This window comes from Haliaeetus leucocephalus, unplaced genomic scaffold (assembly GCF_000737465.1).
Source record: "Haliaeetus leucocephalus isolate CR32 unplaced genomic scaffold, Haliaeetus_leucocephalus-4.0 Scaffold92, whole genome shotgun sequence".
NCBI lineage: Eukaryota > Metazoa > Chordata > Aves > Accipitriformes > Accipitridae > Haliaeetus > Haliaeetus leucocephalus.
The window spans coordinates 849,894-873,926 of NW_010972528.1; the positions used below are offsets into that span (position 1 = coordinate 849,894).

Sequence of the window (24,033 nt, forward strand, 5' to 3'; positions counted from 1 at the left end):
TTCTTCCTGGGAAATCCTCTCCGTTCTCTCCTTAGGAAAAGAGCGTTCTCACCATGGTTTAGCAACAGAGGGAAAAGGAGTTGGAAACTTCATTACTACTTCAGATCAAAATGTTCAAACTCTGGCATGCAAAGCCTCAAGGGCACACTTGAACAGTCCCATAATGACAGAAAATATATTTTTAAAAGTAAAAGTTTTGCCTTATGTTTGTTCAAACAACAAAGCTGTTGCCTTTTGAATATTGCAAAAAAATCCCCTTTGTTGTATTAATGGAATTACTTTAAAAAAAAAAACAACTTGAAAAATGACTGACCTTTGTATTGGTATTGCCTGCCAAAGAGATTTTAACTAAATTGGTCATCATTTCCTTCAGTTTTGTGCAAAACCTGTTTAACTTGCAAGCGTTGCTGCCAAGAGCTGGGTTGGATTTCCAGGAGACCTTATTAACTGCACCATTTGGCTGTAGTCTTAGGAAACTCTGCTGTGCGCACAACTTAATCCAGAGACAAGGATTCATACTTGGCCATGGGATTTAGGACAGGCTTAGGATGGGGAGAAACTAGAGGGTGGCAGGCATCCTGTGTGACCACCAAGCTGGCTGCACCATTGCAATTAGAGCCTGTGCAGACTGTCCCGCCCCAGGAGCATCAGAAGAGCCAGCAGTGAGATGATGATTGCGCTGAGCTTTGACTTACCTCAAGTGGACGTGCTGACCATGCTCAGCTTCTCTCTATCCTGTTTGAGACTGCAAAGCAGCAGCCTTGAGCCATCCCGTCTTCACAGACATCTGGAAATTTAATTAATCAATTTAAAGACTCAAGTCTAAGTCAAATTAATAAATTTAAAGGCTCAAGGTTTTCAAGTTCAAGACAGAGATGCTAAGAATTAGGGGGAAAAAATAAAATTATTAATTTTTCTTAGAAATTAAGTAAGCATCATGTCTTACCTTGGGAATTACAGACTAGCTATATAAAAGGAAACTGCAGTAGACTAGTGTGTCAGACTGACCCCCTGGAAAGACACTGAAGACCACACTGATGAAAAACATGTGAAGTTTGATATCCATATCCATCCCTCTGAAACTGGTGTGACAGGTGTCATTCTTCCCCAGCTTCTGAGTTGTTTTACAAAGTCATGGTCCTTTGCACCTGAAGTCCTTTGCTGTGGCTGATTCCTGGTGTGCTTTAGGTTCACTGTAAGCAGTAAAATCACTTACAAGAATTTTGCTTTTATCATCTTCCTACTTGAGGAACACAAGGGAGCACAGTGCAGATGAGCTCTGTGCAGCAACCACCTGTACGAAGCCGCAGGTGGAAAGCCAAGTGGCACCATGCACCATGGCTCACACCAGGAGCAGAGTAGCAGAAACTGCACGGGTGTGTTGAACATGCAGAGGATTTATTTGCACTTTTACTTACAGAGTCACCGCTTGGATCTTGCGGCTTTGGATCGTGACGTGGGGTGCCAGCACACAACAGTAGCAGGCCGACCTCTGCAGAGCAAACTGCAGTTCATGGAGCTGGACCCTGCTTCACAGAGCAGCTTCTGGCATGGCCTGCCTCCTTGGTGGCACTGCCAGGCGGGAGCGGTGACTTTCCAGATACATTTCTGTGTGTAGACAGGGGACAGCACTGGGGCTGGCAGAAAACAGCTGGTGAAGCGCAGCCTTCAGCTGTGGGGTTACACTACCTGCAATGGGGGGGGGGGGGTTAACCATAGCTGGCTGCCAGTCACCCACCCAGCTGCTCTCACTTGCCCTCCTCAATAGGATAGCAGGAAGAAATTAAGACGGCAAAAGCTCATGGATTGAGATAAAGACAGGGAGATCATTCACCAATTACTGTCACAGTCAAAACAGACTTGACTTGGGTAGGATTAATTCAATTTATTGCTAATTAGAGAAGGATAGTGAGAAACAAAGTTAAAACTAAAAAAGATCTTCCTGCCACACCGCCTTCTTCCTAGGCTCAACTAGCTCCTTACTGCCAAGCAGTGCAGAGGGGATGCGGAACTGGGGGTTTCAGTCAGTCCGTAACACCATGTCTCTGGTCCCTCCAATGGGATACACTCCTTCAAGAACTGCTCCAGCATAGGTCCCCCACAGGTCCCTGCCAGCAAACCTGCTCCTGCATGGGCTCCTCTCCATGGGCTACAGCTTCCTGCAGGGCATGTCCACCTACCATGGCGTGGGATCCTCCCCAGGCGGCAGGTGGATATCTGCTCCACCGTGGTCCTCCATGGGCTGAAGGGGGACAGCCTGGCTCACCATGGTCTTCTCCACAGGCTGCAGGGGAGTCTTGGCTCCAGCACCTCCTTCTTCACCGACCTCAGTGTCTGCAGGGTTATTTCTCTCACACTTTTCTCCTTACTCCTTCCACCCACAGCTGCTGCGCAGCATTTTTACCCTTTCTCAAACACATTATCACTGAGATGCCACTAGCATTGCTGATGGACTGAGCTTTGGCCAGCGGTGGGTCCATTTTGGAGCTGGCTAGAACCAGCTCTGTCCAACACAGGGGCCAAAGGCCACTCCTGCAGCCTTCCCCCCATCCCACTACCAAAACCTTGCCACATAAACCCAGTACACGCAATTAACTCCACCTGAATCAATCTCTCCCAGTCTATCTACCATGTGTGCACCAGAAAATCTCATGTCTGAAATGGTCTTAAAATTATTGCTTGCTAATTCCCTGTGAGATTTGGTTATATATGAAGTAAATATAAAGTCTATTTTCCCATTTCAGTTTACATCAGTAACCAGCTGTGGTCACAGATGGACAATGATCTACTCTTGACACAGTAGACTAGGTTTGCAAAGGGGAACAAACCCCAAGTTTGAAAGCCCCTGCTTTAAAAAAATACACAGCTGTAACAAGGATCTGCTGCTTTTTGGAAGGCAGTACACAACTTTTCTCCTTTGAGCAAACAACTGGTTAGTATGATGAGCATTGACCCACCTCAGTGTCTATTAGGAACATTTTGAACACCACAGTGCAGTAGCCTTTCAGCTCACCGGAATAAAGTAGCATTTGCATCACGCAGAATACATATTTTATTTATCAGAGCTGTACAAGTATTCAAAGGTAACATAAAAAAATTCAGGTTCATCAAATGACTTGTAACAATAGTTGGTGAGATCCAGCAGGCTGGCCTGATAGCCAGATCACAGCCTGCGTCAGTTCAAGAGAATGTCAACTGTTTATTGCCCCACTAGTTCCTTGTGGGAAACCCTCACACAGAGCAGTTCCACTGAACAGCGTCCAGCCAGCCTCTGCGAGCAGGCCGTCTTCCCACCCACAGGGGCCACTGCTGCCAGAGGGGCACGTTCATTTGCAGGGGAACACTTTATTTCCACTCACAGCAACCGGAATCAGGAGCTTCCTGTACTCCAGAGGGAGGTAACGCTCTATCAGCACATGCAACGGCATCTTGTCTGTCACCAGCCCTTGTCTTTGTTCAAAAAGAGGAGAACAGAGAAGAAACAGAGTTGTACTTTACCCAAGTATGAGCTCATTGCTTTTTAAACTCACAATCCACCTGCCACAGGATAAATTTTACCATTTAAAGACATACACAGAATGATGTAACAGAAGCAAATAGCTCGTTACCCAGGATTTTTTTACATTCCCAATTCAGAGGTGGTTGGCATTTTCCAACTGTGTAGGGCATGTAGTTTTCTAGTATACCATTTAGCTGATTAGCCTGAAAAATCAGCATCTCCTAGTCTTGTAGAAAGGAAAAAAAGCAGCATTTATTTATGCTTTCCTTGTGAAAGGAACAGAAATACTGTTCTTATTCGTGAACCAGCAACAACTCCTGATCCCTTTACGAGGCAGTGGAAAGGCATAAAGACATCTAGAAAAAGGTAAAACAACAAGAGTACGGAATCCTCAAATCTGGCCAACTAAACTGTCGCACCTCTCAGCCTCTTCATACTGATTTTAGCACAAACCTGTCAGGTGGGAAGATGAAAATCTCTGGACCAGGACAACAACAGATTATTTTTTTAAGCAGCAGCACCAGCTCCATCTACAGAGGCCCATGCAAAGCCTTTAATCAGACATGCCCTGCAAAATCCCTCAGATGACTTCAGCATCGCATCTGAAACTCTTCCAGTGGAGATGAGGAATAACAACTTGGCATAATGATAATGACTTTAAAAGAGGAGCAATGGATTTGTTTCAGGCCACACAGAGTTTTATAGAGGGCTCCCAAGCCAAGAACCCCTTGTGTTTTGGTCACAGGACAAAATAAATTCAGGCATGAGATGGGGGAGCTGAAGGACCCCACAGGAAAGAGCAGCAGTGGAGAGGCTCCAAGAACAGTTCATCCAGGCTGCTGACCAGCCTGACCCTCTACGGGCATGAAGTGGCAGCATGAAGGGGGAACACAGTTGTTAGGAGAGGTCAGCCCTGGCCTGCCAGGCTGGAGACTCATTTTCCTGCTCTTGAGAGGAACTGTCAGTTTGAATCCAAAGTATCAGCTTTTGCAGGAGCAGGAACTACCTGAAAGAAGGTTGTGGCAAGGTGGGGGTCAGTCTCTCCTCCCAAGTAAGAGGCGACAGGGCGAGAGAATATGGCCTCAAGTTGTGCCGGGGAAGTTTAGATTGGATATTAGAAAAAATTTCTTCACCAAAAGGGTTATCAACCTTTGGAACAGGCTGCCCAGGGAAGTGGTTGAGTTACCATCCCTGGAGGTATTTAAAAGATGTGTAGATGTGGTGCTTAGGGACACAGTTTAGTGGTGGACTTGGCAGTGTTAGGTTAATGGTTGGACTCGATGATCTTACAGGTCTTTTCCAACCTAAATGGTTCTATTGATTCTATGATTCTGTTTGGAAGAGTAAGTCATCAAAACAGAGAGCAGGGCAGGTGAAAATGCTCACGCTATTTCAGTTGCAAGCACTTTGAGTAAAGAGATCGCTCAGGGACACAAACAGTGCAGCCCAGCCTCGCACTTACTGTTACTCTCTTTTTTCTACTGAGACCATTTCCCAGCCATAACAGCTTCACCCTTGCACACATCCCCCTCCTCTTGCTACTTGTTCCTCAGATGACTCCTTGCACCCCCAACCCCTCATTCCTTCCTTTTGGCCCTCTGCCACCATCATCATGGAGTATAAAAACCCACATCCACGAATGCCCTCCTGGGACAGAAGACCAAGTGGCATCACAAGACACCACACTTCCTGTGGAAATACTTACTGCTAGTGCACACCCTGGCAACGACAGTCTTACCGGGCTATCAAAGCACTACTGAACACTACTACAAGTTAGTAATAACTTTCCTTTTACCTTCTCATGAGGACTTCCAGGTCAGCCATCTCCACTGTCTTCCTCCCTGCATGGTTGGTGTAAGCTTCCAGATCGCTGCTTAGCTGCTTGAAGTATCTCTCACAGCTAAAGGAGGATTGAGGAGGGAAATAAAATCAGGCTGTGGAGTGTGTGAACTTCTGTAGAGCAAGCTGCACTAGAACTGCTTGTCGTGCAGGTCACAGCCTGCCAGAGAAAACTGCAGGAGAAGAAACACTCCGCAGCCACCCAGCTCACGGAGACTGCTAATGATATTACTGTGCTGTTAGCTAGAGAAGATTGTGAATGGTGCAATTTGCACTGGCTGGGACAAAACCCAGAAGCTCCTGCAAGGCAACGTTGGTCACAGATACCCTCACAGCAGCCAAAAGCTCCTAGCACATTTCTGTCCTTGTTTTAACCAGACCTCCCGTGACTCTCCCCACAGCTGAATAGGGAGGGCTGCCAGCTTCCCAGCAGTACTCCTGACAGGTTTGTTATTTCAGGAGAGAAAAGAAAGGGGGAAAAAAAAAAAAAAGACTAGAAAGAGTAGGGGGAGGAGGAGGAACAGTTTGCTGTCACTTACCATTTTTCAACAATTTTGTATGCATCTCTGGCCACTGGCATTTTCACATAATGGCTAAATATCTTCTTTATCAAACTACTTGCTACTTCAGGCTTACTTGTTTTCCTCCGTGTCGCTCCCGAGCTCTTTGGAATTGGCTTGGCCCGCAGCGGCTGCAGGGGAGACCTTTGGGGGAAATTGAAAATTCGCGCATCAAATGAACAAACATAGGGGAGAGGCAGAGAACACATCAGGCTGAGTTTGGGCAAACCTTATGCTGAATTTAAAGGGGTACAAACTACCTCAAGCTCTTAATTCTTTCTCCCCCCCAATTCTTCAAAACCTTATGCACATGAAGTACAGTTTGCAAACAGTTCACATAGCATTGTGACCTTGGGAGAAGCAATCCAGACTCAAGTTTCCCAAGATAAACATGCTAGCATAACAGATAGTCAGCAAACTATAGTTGCCTCCAATACATAAATGCAGTTTTCACTGCATCCCTGTAGTATTCACTCTCCAGGAGTGCACAGAGTTTGATGCATCCACAGGTCACCTCTGTATCTGCAGACAGGAGTCTGGTCTGCAGGGTATACTTTTACACTATTACAAACATTTTGTTTAGTGGGTTTTTTTGTGGATTTTGGTTTTTTTTTGGTTGGTTGGTTTTTTTGGTGGGTTTTGTTTTGTTTTTTTTTCTTAAACATGACCATAAGTCCCAAAGGAAATTACGACTGTTTTCCATTCTAAAAAGGAAAAATTGTAACATGAAAAAGGGAAGGAAAATCTCTAGATTCACTCAGTAGACAAGTGGAAAACAACAAAAAAAACCCCTGGAATCTCACACTAACACATGCAAAACCCACAGAGGGAGTGCATGTATCATTTGATTCGCTCACCAGCCCACCTGCATGTTCTTCTGTCAGAACCTCAGAGGCAGGTGGAAGAGATCAGCCCCAGAGATGAAGTATGGGTAGTAGTGAGACAAAAAACAGTCATTTAAGTCATCTTGGTTACTGTTCCTGTGCCTCAGCTTACCCATTTGTGAATGATTATATATGAACGTTTGGTTCACAGCATCAGGGCAAAATTCAAGTTTAGTGACTGCATTAGACATTGGTGTTTCTAAATGAAAAGTACTATGGCTCTAATCTGGTATAGCTAATCACAGTAGAATTGTACCAGTATAAAGAGATTATTTTATAGCAGAACATCTTAACCGTAGCTCTCACATGGTTATTGCTCCACTACATAACCTAGAGTATTCCTTGGGCTTTTAACCTGAGCATCGCTATCTCAGGAACAACCAGGCCCACTCAGGGTAGACTGCATTACGTAAAGTGCGAACAAACCATGCATTTTCTGTGCAACAACTTCCTGTAATCGAGGCTCTGAACCTGTAATTATGATCAGCTGTTATCTCAGCACAGCTTGAAAGCAAATCTGCATTCATTCAGTTCCACTTCAGCAAAGTATCAAAGACTCCTTTTTCTATTTTATAAATATATTTTACTATTCATGATTAGAGTGATCATCCAGCACCTTCTGGTAAGCATCACTCACCTTTGTTCACAGCAGGAAAGGGCACAAGAACTTGGTTTGATTGTTTATTGCTTCAATAAACAAAAATCTAGAGTCATGGGCTAGAAAATTCCTCCTGTTCCCTAGGAGATGAAGCATATGGCTTCACCAAATTTCTAGTTAAGAGGTTGACAAATGTTAATTTGTTTGGAGTAATGCAGAGGACAGGTTCACTTTCTGCCTCTAGGCAAGCTTTATTTTATACTCAGCATGTGGCAACTGCATACAGCTTTAGGCTTCTAAAGTCAATACAGATACATCATTTTATGCGATCAATGTAACATAATCTGCAATTCCCCCTTTTCTGCAAGGGCCTCTGCATCCCATACTGAAATCTATGGGTCCAGGGTAGCTTACCAGTTGAAAAACTCCTAGGAAAAGGTTTTGGCCTTCAGCACAAGAAAATATTACAAGAACATTCATTGGAAAGACTTGAGGCATCAGATCTGTTCTGGGAGAGTGCTGCCATTCACTTGATAGAATTCTATTCAATTACTAAAGCAGTGAATGAACTAGAGACTTCAGGACTCCTCCCTCCCTGCTACAGCTGATAAAACACAAAACAATTGACAAAGCTGGGCTCAGCGCTCTCCCCCTGGCACTAACACCCCACACACACACTTCTACCAGGCCACTGTTGAAGGTGGCTTATACTTACTTGGGAGAAGCAGGTTTTACAGGACGTGGAGTTGACAGCAGCGGCTTGTAGGCTGCAGCACGGACAAACGTGGGTGTCTTCATGGAAACCTCTAGGGAAAAAAAAGTACTTGAGGAACTGAACTCTATTTTCAGAGCTCCCGCAGCAAGCAGTGCTGCAGCAGCAGACAGAAGCCCAGCCAGCTTTCCACACATCTGTCCAGTGCCACACTGCCTGCGCTCAGGCTGTGGCTCCATGGCACCCTGAACCAGCACGACTGCTGGCTGCTGCAGTTCCACCCACCCCACCTCCTGCCACACAGGCTGGCGGCTTCCCTCCCACCCAGGTCCAGCCCATCAGCCCCCGTGCTGGACAAGCACACCAGGCAGGGCGTAGGAACACACATCGGGGCCAGGCTGCAGGGGCTGATGGCTGGGTCGACTTAGGCTGCCAAGAAGCTGCAGCCTCTTTTCCCAGAGAGAACTTGTCCTGGTTTCAGCTGGGATAGAGTTAACTGTCTTCCTAGTAGCTGGTACAGTGCTATGTTTTGAGTTCAGTATGCGAAGAATGTTGATAACACTGATGTTTTCAGTTGTTGCTCAGTAGTGTTTAGACTACAGTCAAGGATTTTTCAGCTTCTCATGCCCAGCCAGCGAGAAAGCTGGAGGAGCACAAGAAGTTGGCACAGGACACAACCAGGGCACCTGACCCAAACCGGCTAACGGTGTATTCTGTACCATGTGACATCCCATCTAGTATAGGAACTGGGAAGTGGGGGTGGGGAATCGCCGCTCGGGGACTAGCTGGGTGTTGGTCGGCGGGTGGTGAGCAATTGCCCTGCGCATCATTTGTACATTCCAATCCTTTTATTACTACTGTTGTCATTTTATTAGTGTTATCGTTATCATTATTAGTTTCTTCTTTTCTGTTCTATTAAACCGTTCTTATCTCAACCCACGAGTTTTACTTCTTTTTCCCGATTTTCTCCCCCACCCCACTGGGTGGGGGGGAGTGAGTGAGCGGCTGCGTGGTGCTTAGTTGCTGGCTGGGGTTAAACCACGACAAACTTCAAAATCTGCAAGCTACCTCACTGCCACCCTGCTAAATCAGTGGCAAATTGTCCTGAACACAGGGACGAGCAGAGCAACAAAATCACATTACAAGGGTCAGTTTGTAGGCATCTCCCATATTTACAGGTTTTCATAAATTCCCTCCAACTAAGGCTCAGGTTATAGTCAGTACCTCACCTCCTCTTTGCTGTGAACCACCCATATCAGTTTCCTCCAAGCCTAATCTGCATCCTCTCACTTCACTCTTAAACTTCTTTACTTCTCAACAAGTGAGAGCAGGAAAGAAAACAATGTTAACAGAAATGAAATACTGAGTAGCTTCCTGTCTAGAAGAGGAGCAAGTGGTCTTGGAGGTCTTCTTGCCTGACAGTTTCCCTTGAAAGCTGAGTGCAGCCCTGTAGGGTTCAGCGTTCGGAAGATGTTGCGATGTCACGGAAAGTTAGAGGGTTAGTTGCAGCCTTATGATGTGTCTGTAATCCTGCCTACCCTTGTTAGTATAAAAGCAATTGACTGCGCAATAAAAGGCGGAAGTTGGCGCTCACACTGTGTGTGTTATCTGTCTCTTTCCCTGGTCTGGGGCTGACCAGTGATCTAATCGCGGCACCTTGATATGTGGCGAACGCTACACAGCCCAAGAATCCAGCATATCTGGCAATGTTGTCAACTTCACAACCCTCCCTAAAAGCTAGGACACCTGCCCTGTCACAGAAGACAAGCCCAGCTACTAGAGGGCTGAGGGCTCAGGTACTACTGAGAGTAGTACAACTCAGAGGGTCAGGAGTACCTCAGAGAAAGCAGGACCAGGTGAACTACCATGGTTCCTCGCATTAGCTTCTTCTGAAGAAATATTTGTGTGCTGGAGGGACAGGGAGCAGGATGCAGGAGAAGAGACTAGTTATGCTGAGGTTTCCGAGGTCAGTTTTATGACAAGTGTGCATAATTTCTCATCTTTTCTTCCTCTCCTTGTCCAATGAGACCTGTAAGATGCCACTCTTACTGTTCCACCCTATCAGCAGAGATCTCTTCATCAAGATCTCTCCATCTCTTCATACAGCTGTGTTAAAGATAAGCATGTTGACACACGATTGTAGATGTCCTAAGAACACCTACAGCTTTTCTTGTGGCAAAAGTGTACCAGTTCAACTGTCGTCTTTGTGCCTTCCACGCTGCACAAATACATACAGGCATTGATACTCTCATTACAGCTGTATTTCCTCACAATGCCTCAAATCCTGGCAATAAGATTCTTTTAGTTCAGTTTTTTATTTCAGGGTGTATTGTACTTTCAAAGACTTTAAGACCAGTCCCAAAAGACACCACTAAAACACATTCTGGGCATTCTCAAATGTGGCCTTGATCAAAGAGAACTCAGTCTGCTGTGTATGTTCTTCCAAAGGGCACGGCGCTCTTGAGGCAACAGAGCAGACTGATGCAGTGTCTGAAGAACTGTTTAGAAACAGACACTTCCTCTCAGCTTTCTGGAAAGCCAGCCTACTCTTTTGGTTAACTGGAAAGGAAATCTGTAACTACATGTCCAAAATATGGGGTTCTAAATCAGGTTTCAAGCCTGGAGTCACATAAATGGCTGTGGAAACAGCAGTTCAGTGCTAAGACATTAAAAAGTCAGCATGAAGTTAGGAGTCAGGAAGGAAGGAAGAATGAAATAGAGGATATCCCTATGTCACTATATAAAACCACTCTGCACTCAGTTTTGCCGATTCGTGCACTTCCATTACCTTCACCTCAAAAAAGTAGATGATCTAGCTCCCTGAAGCACCTGATAAGCCAGTAACAATCTGGCCCTAGGAATAGCAGCCAACAGCTTCCCCTGGACTATCCAATGGACTAAACAGTTAATCACATTATTAACCTACGTTGTTCCTCAATCTATCGAGAGGTAACAGGAAAAAATTTCTCCAACTGCCTTCTGCTACTGCTGCAACAGTACCTTCACCTTTTCTTACCTTCACTCTCAGGGTCTTCAGTTTCATTCACAGTAGGCTCTTCTTCCAGACCATCCAATTCTACCGTGATAACCTGGTCTTCTAGTTCATCTGCTTGTTCAATAGCTTCCTTTAATGGCTCCATCCCAGATTTTTCAGAGGAGGAAAAAGCATGAGAATGCCTGCCCAGACTTCCAGCTCCAACACCTTTGGCAATCTCACGTTCTACATTTCCAAAGCAGGAAAAATACATCACTGAAACAAGTATCATAGCCAAAATTTCAAAGCACTCATAAGAATGAAACCCAGCTTTCCATTCCTAATGACGTTGCCACCTATTATATTTCTATCTTCAAGGATTAGGGTGTCAATACACTAAGTTAGATAAGCTAAAGCACTGATGAATCCTCAACTTTTCCCTCTGCTTCCTCTAGGTCTGCAGAGGTCAAACAGAAAAAATAGCACCTGGTAATGTGGAGAAGCCCATGAGATTTTAGTGAAATTTTTATCTGAGATCCTTTTAAATGAACTTCCCTTAATAACAACTTTTATCTCAAAAGAAGTCTAACCAAAGCCTTAGCGCAGCATGTTGAACACAGAAGACCCAGCAATTCAGGAAAAGTAACTTAGAAGATCTTGATTTGCCAACACACTCAGAAGGTCTCCAAGTTTTATCAGTCTTTGCCTGATTCTAGAACTCACACTAGTTAATTTTAACTAAGCTTTCCACAATTATATATTTCTAAGCAGTATTGCCAATATAATTTTGTTTTCCATTTGAACAGAATGCAGTCTTTCAGCTTAAAATGCCAAAATTAGTTTGGTATTTTCCCAGCATTTAGCCCAGATTCCAGAATGCAAACAGAGTTAACAAGTCTCTCGCCCAGCACTGATGCCAATAATGCAGCTTGAGATGTCTCTGGCATTAGAGATAGTTGTCAGTATTAGAGGTTGTCCTCACCAGCTTCGGGAGAGCCTTGGTGTTCAATACTGCCTTCTGCTATTCCCTCTTCTTCCGAAGGGGCCATTTCTGTTTTAACTCTGGCATCTTCTACTGTAGTTATCTGCGATTCTGCTTTTTTGGTCAGTTTCTCCTCCAAATGTTCAGAATATCCAGCACTTGCACGATGCTCTGCAGCTAAAATAGGAAATTCTATCAACAATTTTACCTACAAAAAAACCCCAATCAACCACCAGCATACAGTTTAACAACCACTAAAATTTACTCATAAGTAAACTCAGCAATAGCCATAAGCTATAAATAAGGGAAGCAGATGCAGCTCCCATCCTAAAGTTTACAGCTAAGAAATGCACAACTTCTCCTGTGTTTGCTCTACAGCCATCTAATTAGGGTGCACATCAGATCCCGATGAAGGAATTTTACCTATCAGTAAGCAGAGCTCCTCAAAATCTGCCATCTCTACGTCTGTTCTCACTTTTGGTGATTGTGTGAAAGAAAAATTTCTTTTCCTTTAAGTCTAACAACACACGGAGTTTGTGCTCAGCTTTTCCTCCCCATTTTCTCAGTTTTTCTGAAGAAACAATTTTGCAAGAGTTACATTGCATTATAAAGAGGAGAGTGCCTAGCAGTGGTTTTAACCATCCCGGACAAGCCTCTAGCAGGCAGGATGAGGAGAAATAAATGGACACCATCGTCTCCAGTGACTGGGAGTTTTCACACTCAAAAGTACAAGTGTCAAGGCCTTGGGAGCCCTAAGCCCCAGTGAAGGGGACAAGGAAATTTGGCCAAAGGTGGTGCAAAAATCAGTAATACCAATCCCACTAACCAGAACATTGGACACTCTACACCAATGCAGGGCAAAATCTTGCCTAAAGTTAAGTGAAATATTAACTAGCTTTGCGGGGAGAAGACAAAAGCTCAGCTCTACACTAAGAGTGTATAAGGCAGACAGGCACCAGTGAGTATCCCCCACTACTGGATCCCTGCTGGGATACAGTACTTTAACAGTGGAGTACCAGATGATATTGACACATTCAAGTCTTAATTTTTACTGAATTCTTCACCTGTTGCTAGTAGCAATACCTCCTGTAGTTTGGTATAACCTGCTAGCTGTTAGTGCAAGTTGCTCCTCTCTAGTTGCTGCACTGACAGATCAGGGAGCTGTTTGTTTCAATTTGTTTGCTGAATCATCTCCTCCATGCTGCTCAAGGCCTTCCTTTTTAATCTCCTTACATTTCACTCCCATTGTCTTTTTTCCAGGCTGAGCAGTCCTTATCTTCAGTCATTCAATGCACAGAAATGGTTCCATATATTTGATTATCGTTAACAGTAAATCTGGTTTTCTCTGCACCTTCTCTAGTTCTGTTAAATCTATTTAGAGATGGAGAGGTTAGAACTGCACGCAGTATTCAAAAAGAGAGCATGACAATCATTTCCATAGTGACACAGTGACCTTTTGTCATCTCTTCCTTTCATAATAACTTTTACGTGTTATTTGCTTTTCTGACCATCCCCCAAGCTTTGAGCTGTTATTCACAGAACTGTAACAATTCTGAGGTGACTTTCATCAGTCTCAAGAGAAACATCCCATTTAAATTTCACACTCCACAGGCGCACCCAAGTAAAACTGTAACAGGACAAAAGAATCATGGAAGATTACAGGATGCCAGCCTTACAGAACTGTAGATTTGGAGGTGCAGAATACCTGCTACCTTAATGAACTACTCTAAAAGAACTGTTTAAAACAAAAGGCTATATTATCATGATAAAAAGGCAACATAACTAATTTTGGTGATACGTCTGGTATGTGCAAGCAATTACTTATGGGCACCGCAAGTATTCAGTTTAAAATTCTAATAACAAAACTGTTGGTGCTATAGACTGTGCAGTTTCCATACCACCAAAAGGTAATTCATATGAAACTTCAGACGTAATTAAGCCTAGGGAAAGGTAAACCTGCATGGCAATGGTATTCTCTCATTTCCAGACACTGTCAAAGGAACAATGGGAAAGACTTTAAAAGGATCCTACACTGGAGTCTGGAAAATGAAATTCAAGAAAACACAGGAATTTGTGTCCACACATACCCAAAGCTTTATGTAATGACTGGATAACACCTGCCACCCTCAGCATCTGCACAGAGTTTTTACTGTCTTACTCTAAGGCAAAAGGATTTCAGAGATAACTGAGAATGTGCTTGTGAAAGCAGACAACTTGCATGACTTGCTCTCTTCCAGGAACAAGGAGGTATGAAAGCCCAACCTACTAGTGACAATCTTTATTACTTAAGGGAGGGCAACCTTCAAGCCCTTGTCTTAAAAAGAAAAAGATGCTGGTTGGTACTGGAGAAAGATAATGGCCAACATGGCTTAAATAAATATAGTAAAGCATTAAAAGAGTGATTAGCCAGATATATTCCTTGCCAAGAGGGAGCTATTCATCTTTCTTATGGGAAGATGAGCAGTACTATGGACGTACCAAAAAATATGAACCTTTATTCCATTTGCAGTCACTGTGAACAAAGCAAATACTGACATGAAAGCACATGAGCAAGTCACAGCTTACTTTTAGAAAGCTTGTCTGGAAATGCTCACAGTATCTCCTATATGACTTGAATTAAATTATCTCTAGCATCTACTGCAAAATAAAGTCTTGTTTTACTCTGCAAGTCACCTGAAAAACTCTTGGTTTTAAGCAAAGTACTCCATTCCCTTGCAACACTGCAAGCACTTCTTACCCTCTCTGAAAATCTCTTCCTTTTCCACTTTGTTCACGGTATCAGCCATCTGCTTTTTCTGTATCGTATACATCTAGGTCTTCAACTACATGGGACAAAACTTCTCTCAAAGAAATGCTGAAATATCTCTTAGGCTTTAGATTGACTGAGGATCCCAAACATTTACTTGGTCTTCTGGATGGCAGAGGAGCTCCATCTATTAACAGCTAGAAATTGAGAGCATTAACTTGCTCCCATTATCTTTATAAATTTCCTTTTAGCTTTCCTGGTAAGTAAAATACCAACCAAGCAGAGAGAGGAATACACACAAGAAAATGCTCTTCCTTTACTTGAAACAGTTTAGGGAGTTCACATTGTATCTTAGGAACCAGTTGGAAAAGTCCTTTCAACTATTTTTCAGTTCACACTGAGGAGCAACATTGACATCAGCTACCTTTGGCAAAAGAGCAGAACTACATAACCATTAACTTTTGACATCAATGCCTTACAAACTCCAGCATCTTTAGATATGCTCTCACTCCCCTCCCTCTTCCTCTCATTTGATCCAGTCCTCTATTCCATGTCCTCCACACTTTTCTCCACGTTATCTATCCATTTGTCCTAACAGTGCCTACCATTGGACTCTTCAGAGCAACTAACCTTTTTCTGTTGATCTCTTCCCTTGTCCTTTCAAAACAACTTTCCCCAGCAAGCCTGCCACAGACAACCCTTCAGAAGCAGAGTATGGTGCAAGAGCCCACCCCACATTAATTAATTTCTAAACTTTCCAGGGCAAGAACTCTTCCTGGCCTGAGCAGTACTGAATACAACAATCATTCTTTAAATACTGTCTCTGTGGCCTTTTTGACAACGGATCTTAAAAAAAACTAAATGAAAAAAACCAATAGCTGTCCGTACTTCATGGAAAGCATAGGGTGTTTTGATTGAAGAACTGCACAAAGCCATTTACTGCAGCAGATCCTGTCTTGGCTAGCTGCCTCAGGGTCGCTAAGCAGAAAATTTTAGGGTTACAACTGTGCCTTGGGGCCTCGACAACACAGTATGAGGAAAATGTGCTCCCATTTACACAGCCAGGACAAGGTATTTACAGGGAAATTGCAGGAAAGAGATACTGGACACCAGGGAAAAACTGGCAAAGCATTGCTACAAAGTGACCAGGGAGGTGACTACCTCCGTCCAAGGGATTTTTAAGGCCCTGGAGACAGCAAAGTGTTTGGCTGTGACATATAAATGACCTTACCAGGGTAAAGGTCTAGACTATTAACCTCCTGACACTCCTTCTAACTCTGTCTACCGCTCCTACACATTATCTCCTTAGCTCCCCATATTTGTGACCAATTTACAGTGTCCACTTCTGGGCTCCCCAGTATAAGAGAGAGATGGACATACTGGAGACAGTGCAGCAAATGGCCACCAGGACAGTTAAGGGACTGCAGCATCCGTCCTAGGAGGAAAGGCTGAAAGAGCTGGGACTGTTCAGCCTGGAGAAGAGAAGGCTCGGGGGGATCTCATCGATATATGCAAGTATCTGAAGGGAGTGTGTAAAGCAGATGGAGCCAGCCTCTTTCTAGTGGTGCCCACTGCCAGGACAGGAGGCAATGGGCATAGACAGGAACACAGGAGGCTCTGCCTGAAGACCAGGAAACACTTTTTCACTGTGAGGGTGACTCAGCACTGGAACAGGTTGCTCTCTATACTTGGAGAAACGTAAAAGCCGCCTGGACATGGTCCTGGGCAACCTGCTCTAGGTGGCCCTGCTTGAGCAGGGGGGCTGGAGAAGATTGCCTCCAGAGGTCCCTTCCTACCTCAGCCATTCTGTGATTTCAGGTAATACCTGCTAAGCCCCAAGTCCTAACCCAAGAGTACTCACTGCCAACCACCACCTCCTCTGAAACAGAAAGCTGTTCCATTGGGTTACTCCGCGGGGAATGATCTTGCTTATCTTCTTGCTGGTTTGCAGGTGTTTTTGGAGATACATGAGTCATTCCGTCAACATGCTCATGATCAAGGATTAAGTCCGCAGAGTATCTTCGGGTTCCTCCCTCATTTGTGCCCACACTGGATACCAGGCCCACCAGCCTTGCTTCCTCTTGAGCTGCATCAGAAATCTTGCTTGTCTGTGCTGAAGTTTTTGAATCTGATAGCTGTGGTTCAAGAGCAGAAAGCTTATTGTGGCTCTGTTCATCAAACTGAGGCTGAACAAAGAGCTCTGTGTTACTCAGCATGATTTCCGCATCGCTTGCCAGCATGGCTGTTGGAATCCCAGATGCTGTTTCTGAGTCCACAAGATAGTTCTGTGCTGTTTAGAAAGTTTTAGAACAAGTTTTATGTAAAAAACTGTTCAAGATCATAGGGACACCCATTTATTACCAGGACTTGCATAATTCAAAATTTAAGTCATTCAACGAAATTTTATTTATCCTCCACAGATCAAACACTGAAACTGCATCACCACGCTTCAGTGTCCCTAACTTTCTCTACCAAACCATCTCCAGTACCCACAGTTATGAACACGATCCCAAACGATTCCTGTGGTATAAACCACCAAACTGGGTGGAGCACATATTTAAGTGCATAGAATCAAAGCAACTACAGATGCAGAGTCTCATTCTAATCTTGCCTCCCAAATTACACTGGATTTCTGTGCACGTGCTGGTAGCCTTTAAATCGTAAAATACAGACCACACTTCAGTAACTGCTTCTAAAAGCCACCTTATATGAGGCCCTCCCTCCCAAAACAGAAGTAACAACACAGAAGAAACCTTTTCTTTTCAGCATGTTCTGTTCCACTCCGCCTTCAAAAGCTTCTATGTCAATAGCTTTGCGATTTTTTGGCCTCCGGAGCAAGCCTCTCTTTTCAACAGTGTCTGGTGGGATCAAGGAACCAAGAGACAGGCGAAGAGATCTGTAAAAAGAGAAGGGAAGAAACAATTTTCCAAAGTTACACACTCCCCTTTTACCCTCAGATTACCGACATGGTGCCACTAGCCGTGAGACATTTCACAAATCCGTTAGCTAGGAGGAATTTCCCCCCAAAACCTTGAAGGTTACATGCCAGTCTACTTTAAACAAATAGTTTAATTTTATGGTATCACCTAACATCGGGATATGTATCAGAGAGATCAGGAAACAGACTGTTTTACAGCCTCCTACCTCACAAGGGCTGCAACAATGTATCTGACAGAAGGTCCTGGCATTTTAAAAATTTTAAATTAAAAAAAAAAAAGGGAAAACAAATGTTTGAGAGTAAAGATGTCCTCTAGATGACAGCAGGATGGTAGGAGGACTTCAAGTCTAAGAAGCTGCTCAGTATCAGTATTCACAGCAAAGTACAGCTACCAACACACTGTAACTTTTTTGAGATGGGAACTAAGATAGTAACATGCAAAGCATGGGAAAAGATGTATCTCACTGCACATATTTTGCATCCTAAAGAGACTGGCCATGCTCAGCTACCTCCTGTCCCTCTCTCTAGGCAGCACAATCAAAAAGATTCAGAGGATTCAAAGATAGGAAGTACAGAATGCAGCCCTATGAATCACCTTGCATGGGACCACAGGCAAGGGCTGCAGCGAGAAGGGTGAAATAAATTGCTAACCATGGCTAGGATCATTAGCAACGTACAGAGGCAACACAGGAAAATGAGTTCTTTGACTTGCTAAAAAGCTTTTAAAGTCCAGGAGAGCTGGACTATAGACTGCATAGATGCAACAGGCTGTCATAATATTCTAAGGTATATTGTGTACTGATTTATTGTTGGAAACATGAGAATGAAAGGAAAAAAGCAATGATCCTAATAAGTAAAAAGAGGAACAATAGTAACAATACAAGCTAGACCAACCTGGGCATACAGTGCAGAGCCACAATTTCTGAAAATCACAACATATGTACTAGAACACCTTCAAATTCTGTCACCAGAGCGGGGAGATGATTGTGTTAGTACTAACATAGGTCTTTATCATGAACTCAGGTATCTATAATGTTCATCACAACTACAGAGGTGATGAATCAAGGCAGCTATAGTTAGGAGAGCCAGAAGTTAAGACATTTTAATTTAAACTCACCGAGCCAAAGCAGTGCTGTCCAACGTTGACTGAGCTAGAAAAAGTTGGTGATACATTAGTTAAGAAATTGTGCTAGCTGAGAAATTACCGCCTACACTACAGGCTACAGGAACACCCCAATGGATCTTCCTCTTTCTAGAGCCAGTTATGCTACAATCCTCAGAAGTTACATTTTGGTGAGAACAGAATTAGATGACAGGTTCATTTTACAATTTCTTGTCTGCATTTCAGAACTGCATATTAGAATTCTAGTAAGCAATTTCTGAAAGTGTAATAAAACAATTATTTCAAAGAAAATTTAACATGGCACACGCCCTCATACTCAATATTAATCTTACCACATTAATAGCAAGATACTAGGCTAGTGCGTCAGTCACAACCCTTCAGCAACCTAAACTAAACATTAAAGCATCTGGAAGCTTTAGAAGTACAGATAACTACTCCACAGATTGTTGGTGAAAGCATAACTCAAACCTGTTCTACTCTCAAAGCCCCCAAAATCCAAAAGCAGATCTGGAGAGCACTGACATAATCATGCTTATACTAGAAAATACTAGAGCATGCCCCCTCTGCTTTTACAGAGCTGCCCACATCTTATCAGAACATGTTCAGACCAGGTATCAGGCTAAAGAAAGACAAGTCGATTTTTTTGACCACAGGGTGGTCAAAACAGGTTTTGAGTCAGGGTGGGATTCAGCTCCAGATTAAAATATCCAAACACAGGTGTCTGATCCTATTATAGTCAAGGACAATTAATCAAATGCAGGTGTCTACTTTAGGGTAAGCTCAATACCCTCCATACTCCACTGACTAGATCTCCCCTAAACTTTAGGAGGATTTCAGTTACCTAGTGTGCATGCAGACAGAGCTGTAATTCAGAGCTGAGGTACTGTTGTCTGTAATTCAGAGCTGAATCTCACCCTTGAATTCTACTCCAGTTGCTACTGCCAATAGGATATGTAAACCAAGGTGAGGTGTTTTATCTGCCTCTGTTAAACTGCAAATAAAATGGAAGTTATATTTACCAAATTTGCAAATTTATGTTTAAAGGGAAGACTTACTCCAATATAAAACATTATTTCTTTTATAAAACTATAAGACCCTTTTTTCTCAAACAAGAACTTTATAACCTACGATATGTAATTGCAACGAAAAGCATGCAGCTTGTTGCATTTTCAAGTTTCTGGAATTGAGGGGAAGACAGGGCTTGCTTCCTTCAGAGGCACTTCAAAACTCAAAGAGCACCAAGTTGGAAAATAGTCAAGTTATATACAGTCAGGGCAGAGCCCATAACTTGGCTCAAAAAGGCTTATTGTAAATTTGATAGGAGGGGCTTTTACCTTCTCCCCTATCCCCTTTGTGCAAGATACTGCAATCTTGCTTCCAAGCGTACAACTGCCCAGCTGAGAAGTCACTAAGAACAAAACTGCAGCAGATGATGATCAGCTAACAGCAAACACAGTGCTGAACAACGTAATTTTCAACTGCGGCCTTACCTTGGTTCTGGGGAAGTCTTTTGTCTGCTGCTCTCTCAAATTCAGAAATGCTGAGTTTCTTTCTCTTCTTAGTCATACGGAACGTGGCGATAGATGTCTCCTCAGGAACAAGGTCTGGCAGTTGCATTTCCACCCTACCAATACAAACCAAGCCTTTAACAAAGGATAACATTATCACTTGGCTACCCTAGAAAGGTCCCTGTAATGTCACTGAAAAGCAAATTAAAATTATTTGTCCTTGCTGCAGCAGAAGTAAGGAACTAATGGGCGATTAGCTCAGCAAATGAGGGAACATGTCATTCCCTCCTACTAAATCGAAGTAAGCTTCACAAAGAGAATCAAAACTTGAGTATATATATGCAAAACAACAGCGCTGAGAAAGGTCAGACTAGAGTAAAAGCTTGGACTTCCAACAAGCTCCATAGCTCTCTCCTCCTAACAGCACACAAGAGCAATTAGGTTTGTCAACCATTACAGCATAAATGAAAAAGCCATCATCATGAAACAACATTAGGTATCACAAAGCTCACTGGTGCTTGGAATTGACACGTAACGTCCCAGTCAAGCACTGGATCAGGATCAGAAAGTATGTTTCTGAGTTGTTTTCCCCCTGTACTGGGAAGTTCCAAGAATCCCCTCTCAGGAAGGTCACATTCAGGCAGCGAGTTGCTGCCAGCACTCCACACCATGTCCTGCAGTACTAGAGCAGAGCATCCCTCCAGCAGCCAAGGGCCCACATTCAGCAGATGTATCCTTCTGTATCCTTTGCTGCAACAAACGTGGCTTCAATATAGCAAGAAAGGTAAGGTGATCATGTTTACAGGTCTTTTCCCCCTACAAAATACATTCTCTACCACCCAGAAATGTGGCTAAGTTTCATTTCTTATTATGAGCCTAGTGTAAGCCTAAGCATTAGAATTAATTGGCTTGTAACAGGGAAGAAATGTAAAGCAGTAGGGAAAAAAAGATTTCTCATTTTTTTGCATCTATCCTGGAATGTGCTATTACAACTAGGGAAAGCAGTGCCTTCCCAAATTCAGGAAAGTTCACGTCCATCAACTAAAGGAAGGTTGTGAGGAAGGATTTAAAACAAAAAGTCTGTACCTGTTTCTGTTCAAGAACTAACATGGAACATAAAACCCTGCAAATGTCCGACCAGCTTGTCTTTTTGCTTAAGAAAGGCTGATGAGAAGCACATTCAAAGACGTTCAAGAGCTACAACAAGCAAAATCAAGAAGGAACTAAAATAATATTGCTCATCTTTCTTGATTTAAAAAAAACCAAGTGGTTACACTTACAGAAAACTCAGATGTTTCCTCTATTAAAAAATCAGAAAGATAGAAGCTTGCTTAATATTTTACATGACCTGTTTAAGGTTGCTTATGGTCAATGCAAAAAAATTAGCTATAAAGACAAAAGTAATCACATTATTTAGAACAGTCTATTTTGCAGTAAGCAAAAACACGCACAAGTGTTGTGACAAAACTGGCTAAAGCAAATTAAGACCTACCACCACTACTGGCTTTCTTCTATTTCATAACAAAGTGGAAGTAAATGAACCACACTTCAGCCTCTCCAATTCAGTCAGGCCTATTAACTTAAAATATTAACGGAAGCTAAACAGGAATAAGTGGCTGAGCCTAAGGCAAACCTCACCTCCAAACCACTCTACAGGAAGGAAGTTACCCATAGCAGCCCAAAACGAGGGCAACCAAGGAGCAGTAACACTGTAAAAAGCTACAGCAGCCTGCATTCTGAATACAAGACACAGCAGTAACTCATTATGCCCCAGCATCATCAGCACACGGCCTGTAGCCTTGGGGAGATCCAAGAACTTCTATTTTAGTGTCTCTCAGACAACTACGAAAAGTAGGCTTCCATCATGAGCCTTATTGTAACCAGCACTTCCACTGCAAAAAGATACTAAAAATCTGCATTTAAGAAGCAGGACTAAGCACAAACATGCAGCATTTACTATTCAGTCCTTCAGTCCCAGTGACTCCTATGTGACTTTTGAAGCTGGAGAGCTATTTCTGAAAATCCAACCTGACAGAATGCAATTCTGATCACTGAAACAGAAGTAAGAGAAATCCTACTCTCCAATGCCATCATAGGAACTGCAGCTATAACTGGTTGTGTAAAAAATAAAAATAAAAATTAAAATATCACTTACATGCTGGACACCCTCTTAGATGGGAGTTCTGGTGGAGCTTCTGTTTCTTCATGTTTAGATATCTGAGGTGCTAGAGGTGAAACTTGTGGTTCTGCCAAAAAACCCAAAACATTTCCTTTCCAACATTCAATCCAGCAAGAATGCCAAAATGCAGCAGAGCATCAAATCCATACTACATTCTGTAAATGACATATATTAACAGTTTAAAATAAAGACCTGGTGAAAAATATTTGGGTTCTACTCCTGGGAAGGCTGCCACATACAGCAACAAAGCCAACAGTGACAAATGGCAGCATGGGGGTTCCATGTACTGCAGCAGAGCTGAGGTGAAGTCTGCAACAGCGCATGCCTCTACAATTAACACACGATGCTACAGCTAAAGGCAGCACAAAGATTACACGCTTGCTCACCAGCTTAAGAACACTGAGTGAAGAGAATATGATTCCATCAATCCAAGACCTGGTCTTTGAGACAGAGTTGTATCACATGACCTTTTTCAGCTGTCACAGCAGTGATTCCTCTTTTACATAAATCAGTCAATACAATGGTCTGGATTTCTGTTCCGCATAACAGGGTAAGAATAATAGACTACAAAAGAACACCTCCTGTTCTCAACTCCACCAAAGCACTGTCCTTCTATTCTCCGTTTTCCTGAAAAAAAGATACTTACGGGTCTGGATGATTCTCTTGAGCATAATCCGTGGTGTGTCATTGTCAAGATCAGGGAACCCAGTCGGTCTCTGCTTCACCGAGGTGCTTCTGCCAGAATTTGTCCCTGAATCGGACAGGGTCTAAAGAGAGAAATCAGAGACATGCAATTCAAAAATGGTATTTTCATCATTAAAGATGAATCTTAGCATCAAAAGCATTCATCATCTGTCTTCTAATGAAAAGCTAAGCTAGCCAACGTGAAACATTTTCCAAATTCCCAAAAAGAAACCGTGCGCATTTGCTTTTCAACAACGCTGGCGCTTCATTTTTGGGCGGAAGACAATTCGCAACGCCAGATCAAGGTGGGTTTCAATGTACAGCTCTCATTGTGGGCAACAGCCTGAGGGACTTGAAAGCACGGCCCGCGGCCCTTCGTCCCTCACAGCCCTCACCTAAAACAACCCAAAAAGGTGAAACAGAAGAAAAACATAGAGGTGGAAGGCTGTGCCAGCCCCGGCTATTCGGTGAGCACAAAATTCATGAGTTTCGGCCCCTTTTTCCCCGTTAAAGGCGAACAAGGGCAAGGGAGCGTGCTTTGCCCCCCGGTCCTCTGCTCCAAGGGCCTCGCTCCTCCCTCACACCGAGCAGGTACGGGCGGGCAGCGCCCGGCGACCCCCGCGGGACGGCTGGTGCCGACAGCGACCCGACCTTCCCCGTCCCCCGTCCCCCCCGCACACCCCGCGGCGGGGCCGGCCGGACCCCATTCCGCCACCTTCACAGCGGCCCGCGTTGGGTAGCGGCCGCTACGCCTGGCCCCGCGGCGGACCCGCGGCCAGCTGTCGGCCATGGCGGAGTAACGGCCCC

The 24,033-nt window shown here is 43.7% G+C and overlaps 2 protein-coding genes across 5 annotated transcripts in view; one reads left to right on the plus strand and one right to left on the minus strand.

The window, feature by feature from the left end:
• Nucleotides 1-1,388: 1,388 nt before the first annotated feature.
• CENPT (centromere protein T) lies at nt 1,389-24,027 on the minus strand. 4 transcript variants are annotated; one of them, XM_010583486.1, is made up of 13 exons: nt 23,942-24,027; nt 23,189-23,309; nt 22,519-22,609; nt 20,346-20,479; nt 18,850-18,883; nt 17,548-17,690; nt 16,656-17,084; nt 12,049-12,225; nt 11,109-11,312; nt 8,096-8,186; nt 5,878-6,042; nt 5,295-5,399; nt 1,389-1,689 (listed from the first exon to the last, which is right to left on the minus strand). In XM_010583486.1, exons 1-13 carry the CDS (start codon nt 24,014-24,016, stop codon nt 1,686-1,688), a joined length of 1,773 nt encoding a protein of 590 aa, XP_010581788.1. In that variant the 5' UTR covers nt 24,017-24,027; the 3' UTR covers nt 1,389-1,685. The 4 variants fall into 4 exon arrangements, with proteins under 4 accessions (XP_010581788.1, XP_010581768.1, XP_010581797.1 ...); XM_010583466.1 differs by lacking the exon at nt 1,389-1,689 and adding an exon at nt 3,050-3,450; XM_010583476.1 differs by lacking the exon at nt 1,389-1,689 and adding an exon at nt 3,901-4,505.
• The window catches only part of THAP11 (THAP domain containing 11), a 1,116-nt gene continuing 1,097 nt past the window's right edge, over nt 24,015-24,033 (plus strand). Inside the window, exon 1 of the mRNA XM_010585185.1 lies at nt 24,015-24,022. Coding sequence (XP_010583487.1) covers nt 24,015-24,022 — 8 coding nt within the window. The remainder of the gene's footprint in view (nt 24,023-24,033) is intronic.

Excerpts from the sequence above, each read along its gene's own strand:
- CENPT (XM_010583466.1), bottom strand. The coding sequence starts at position 24,016 with ATGGCCGACAGCTGGCCGCGGGTCCGCCGCGGGGCCAGGCGTAGCGGC. Across the intron at positions 18,884-20,345 it reads AAGACTTCCCCAGAACCAAG|CTCAGTCAACGTTGGACAGC; the intron begins GTAAGGCCGCAG and ends AACTTTTTCTAG. Across the intron at positions 6,043-8,095 it reads GTAAAACCTGCTTCTCCCAA|GTCTCCCCTGCAGCCGCTGC; the intron begins GTAAGTATAAGC and ends TTTCCCCCAAAG.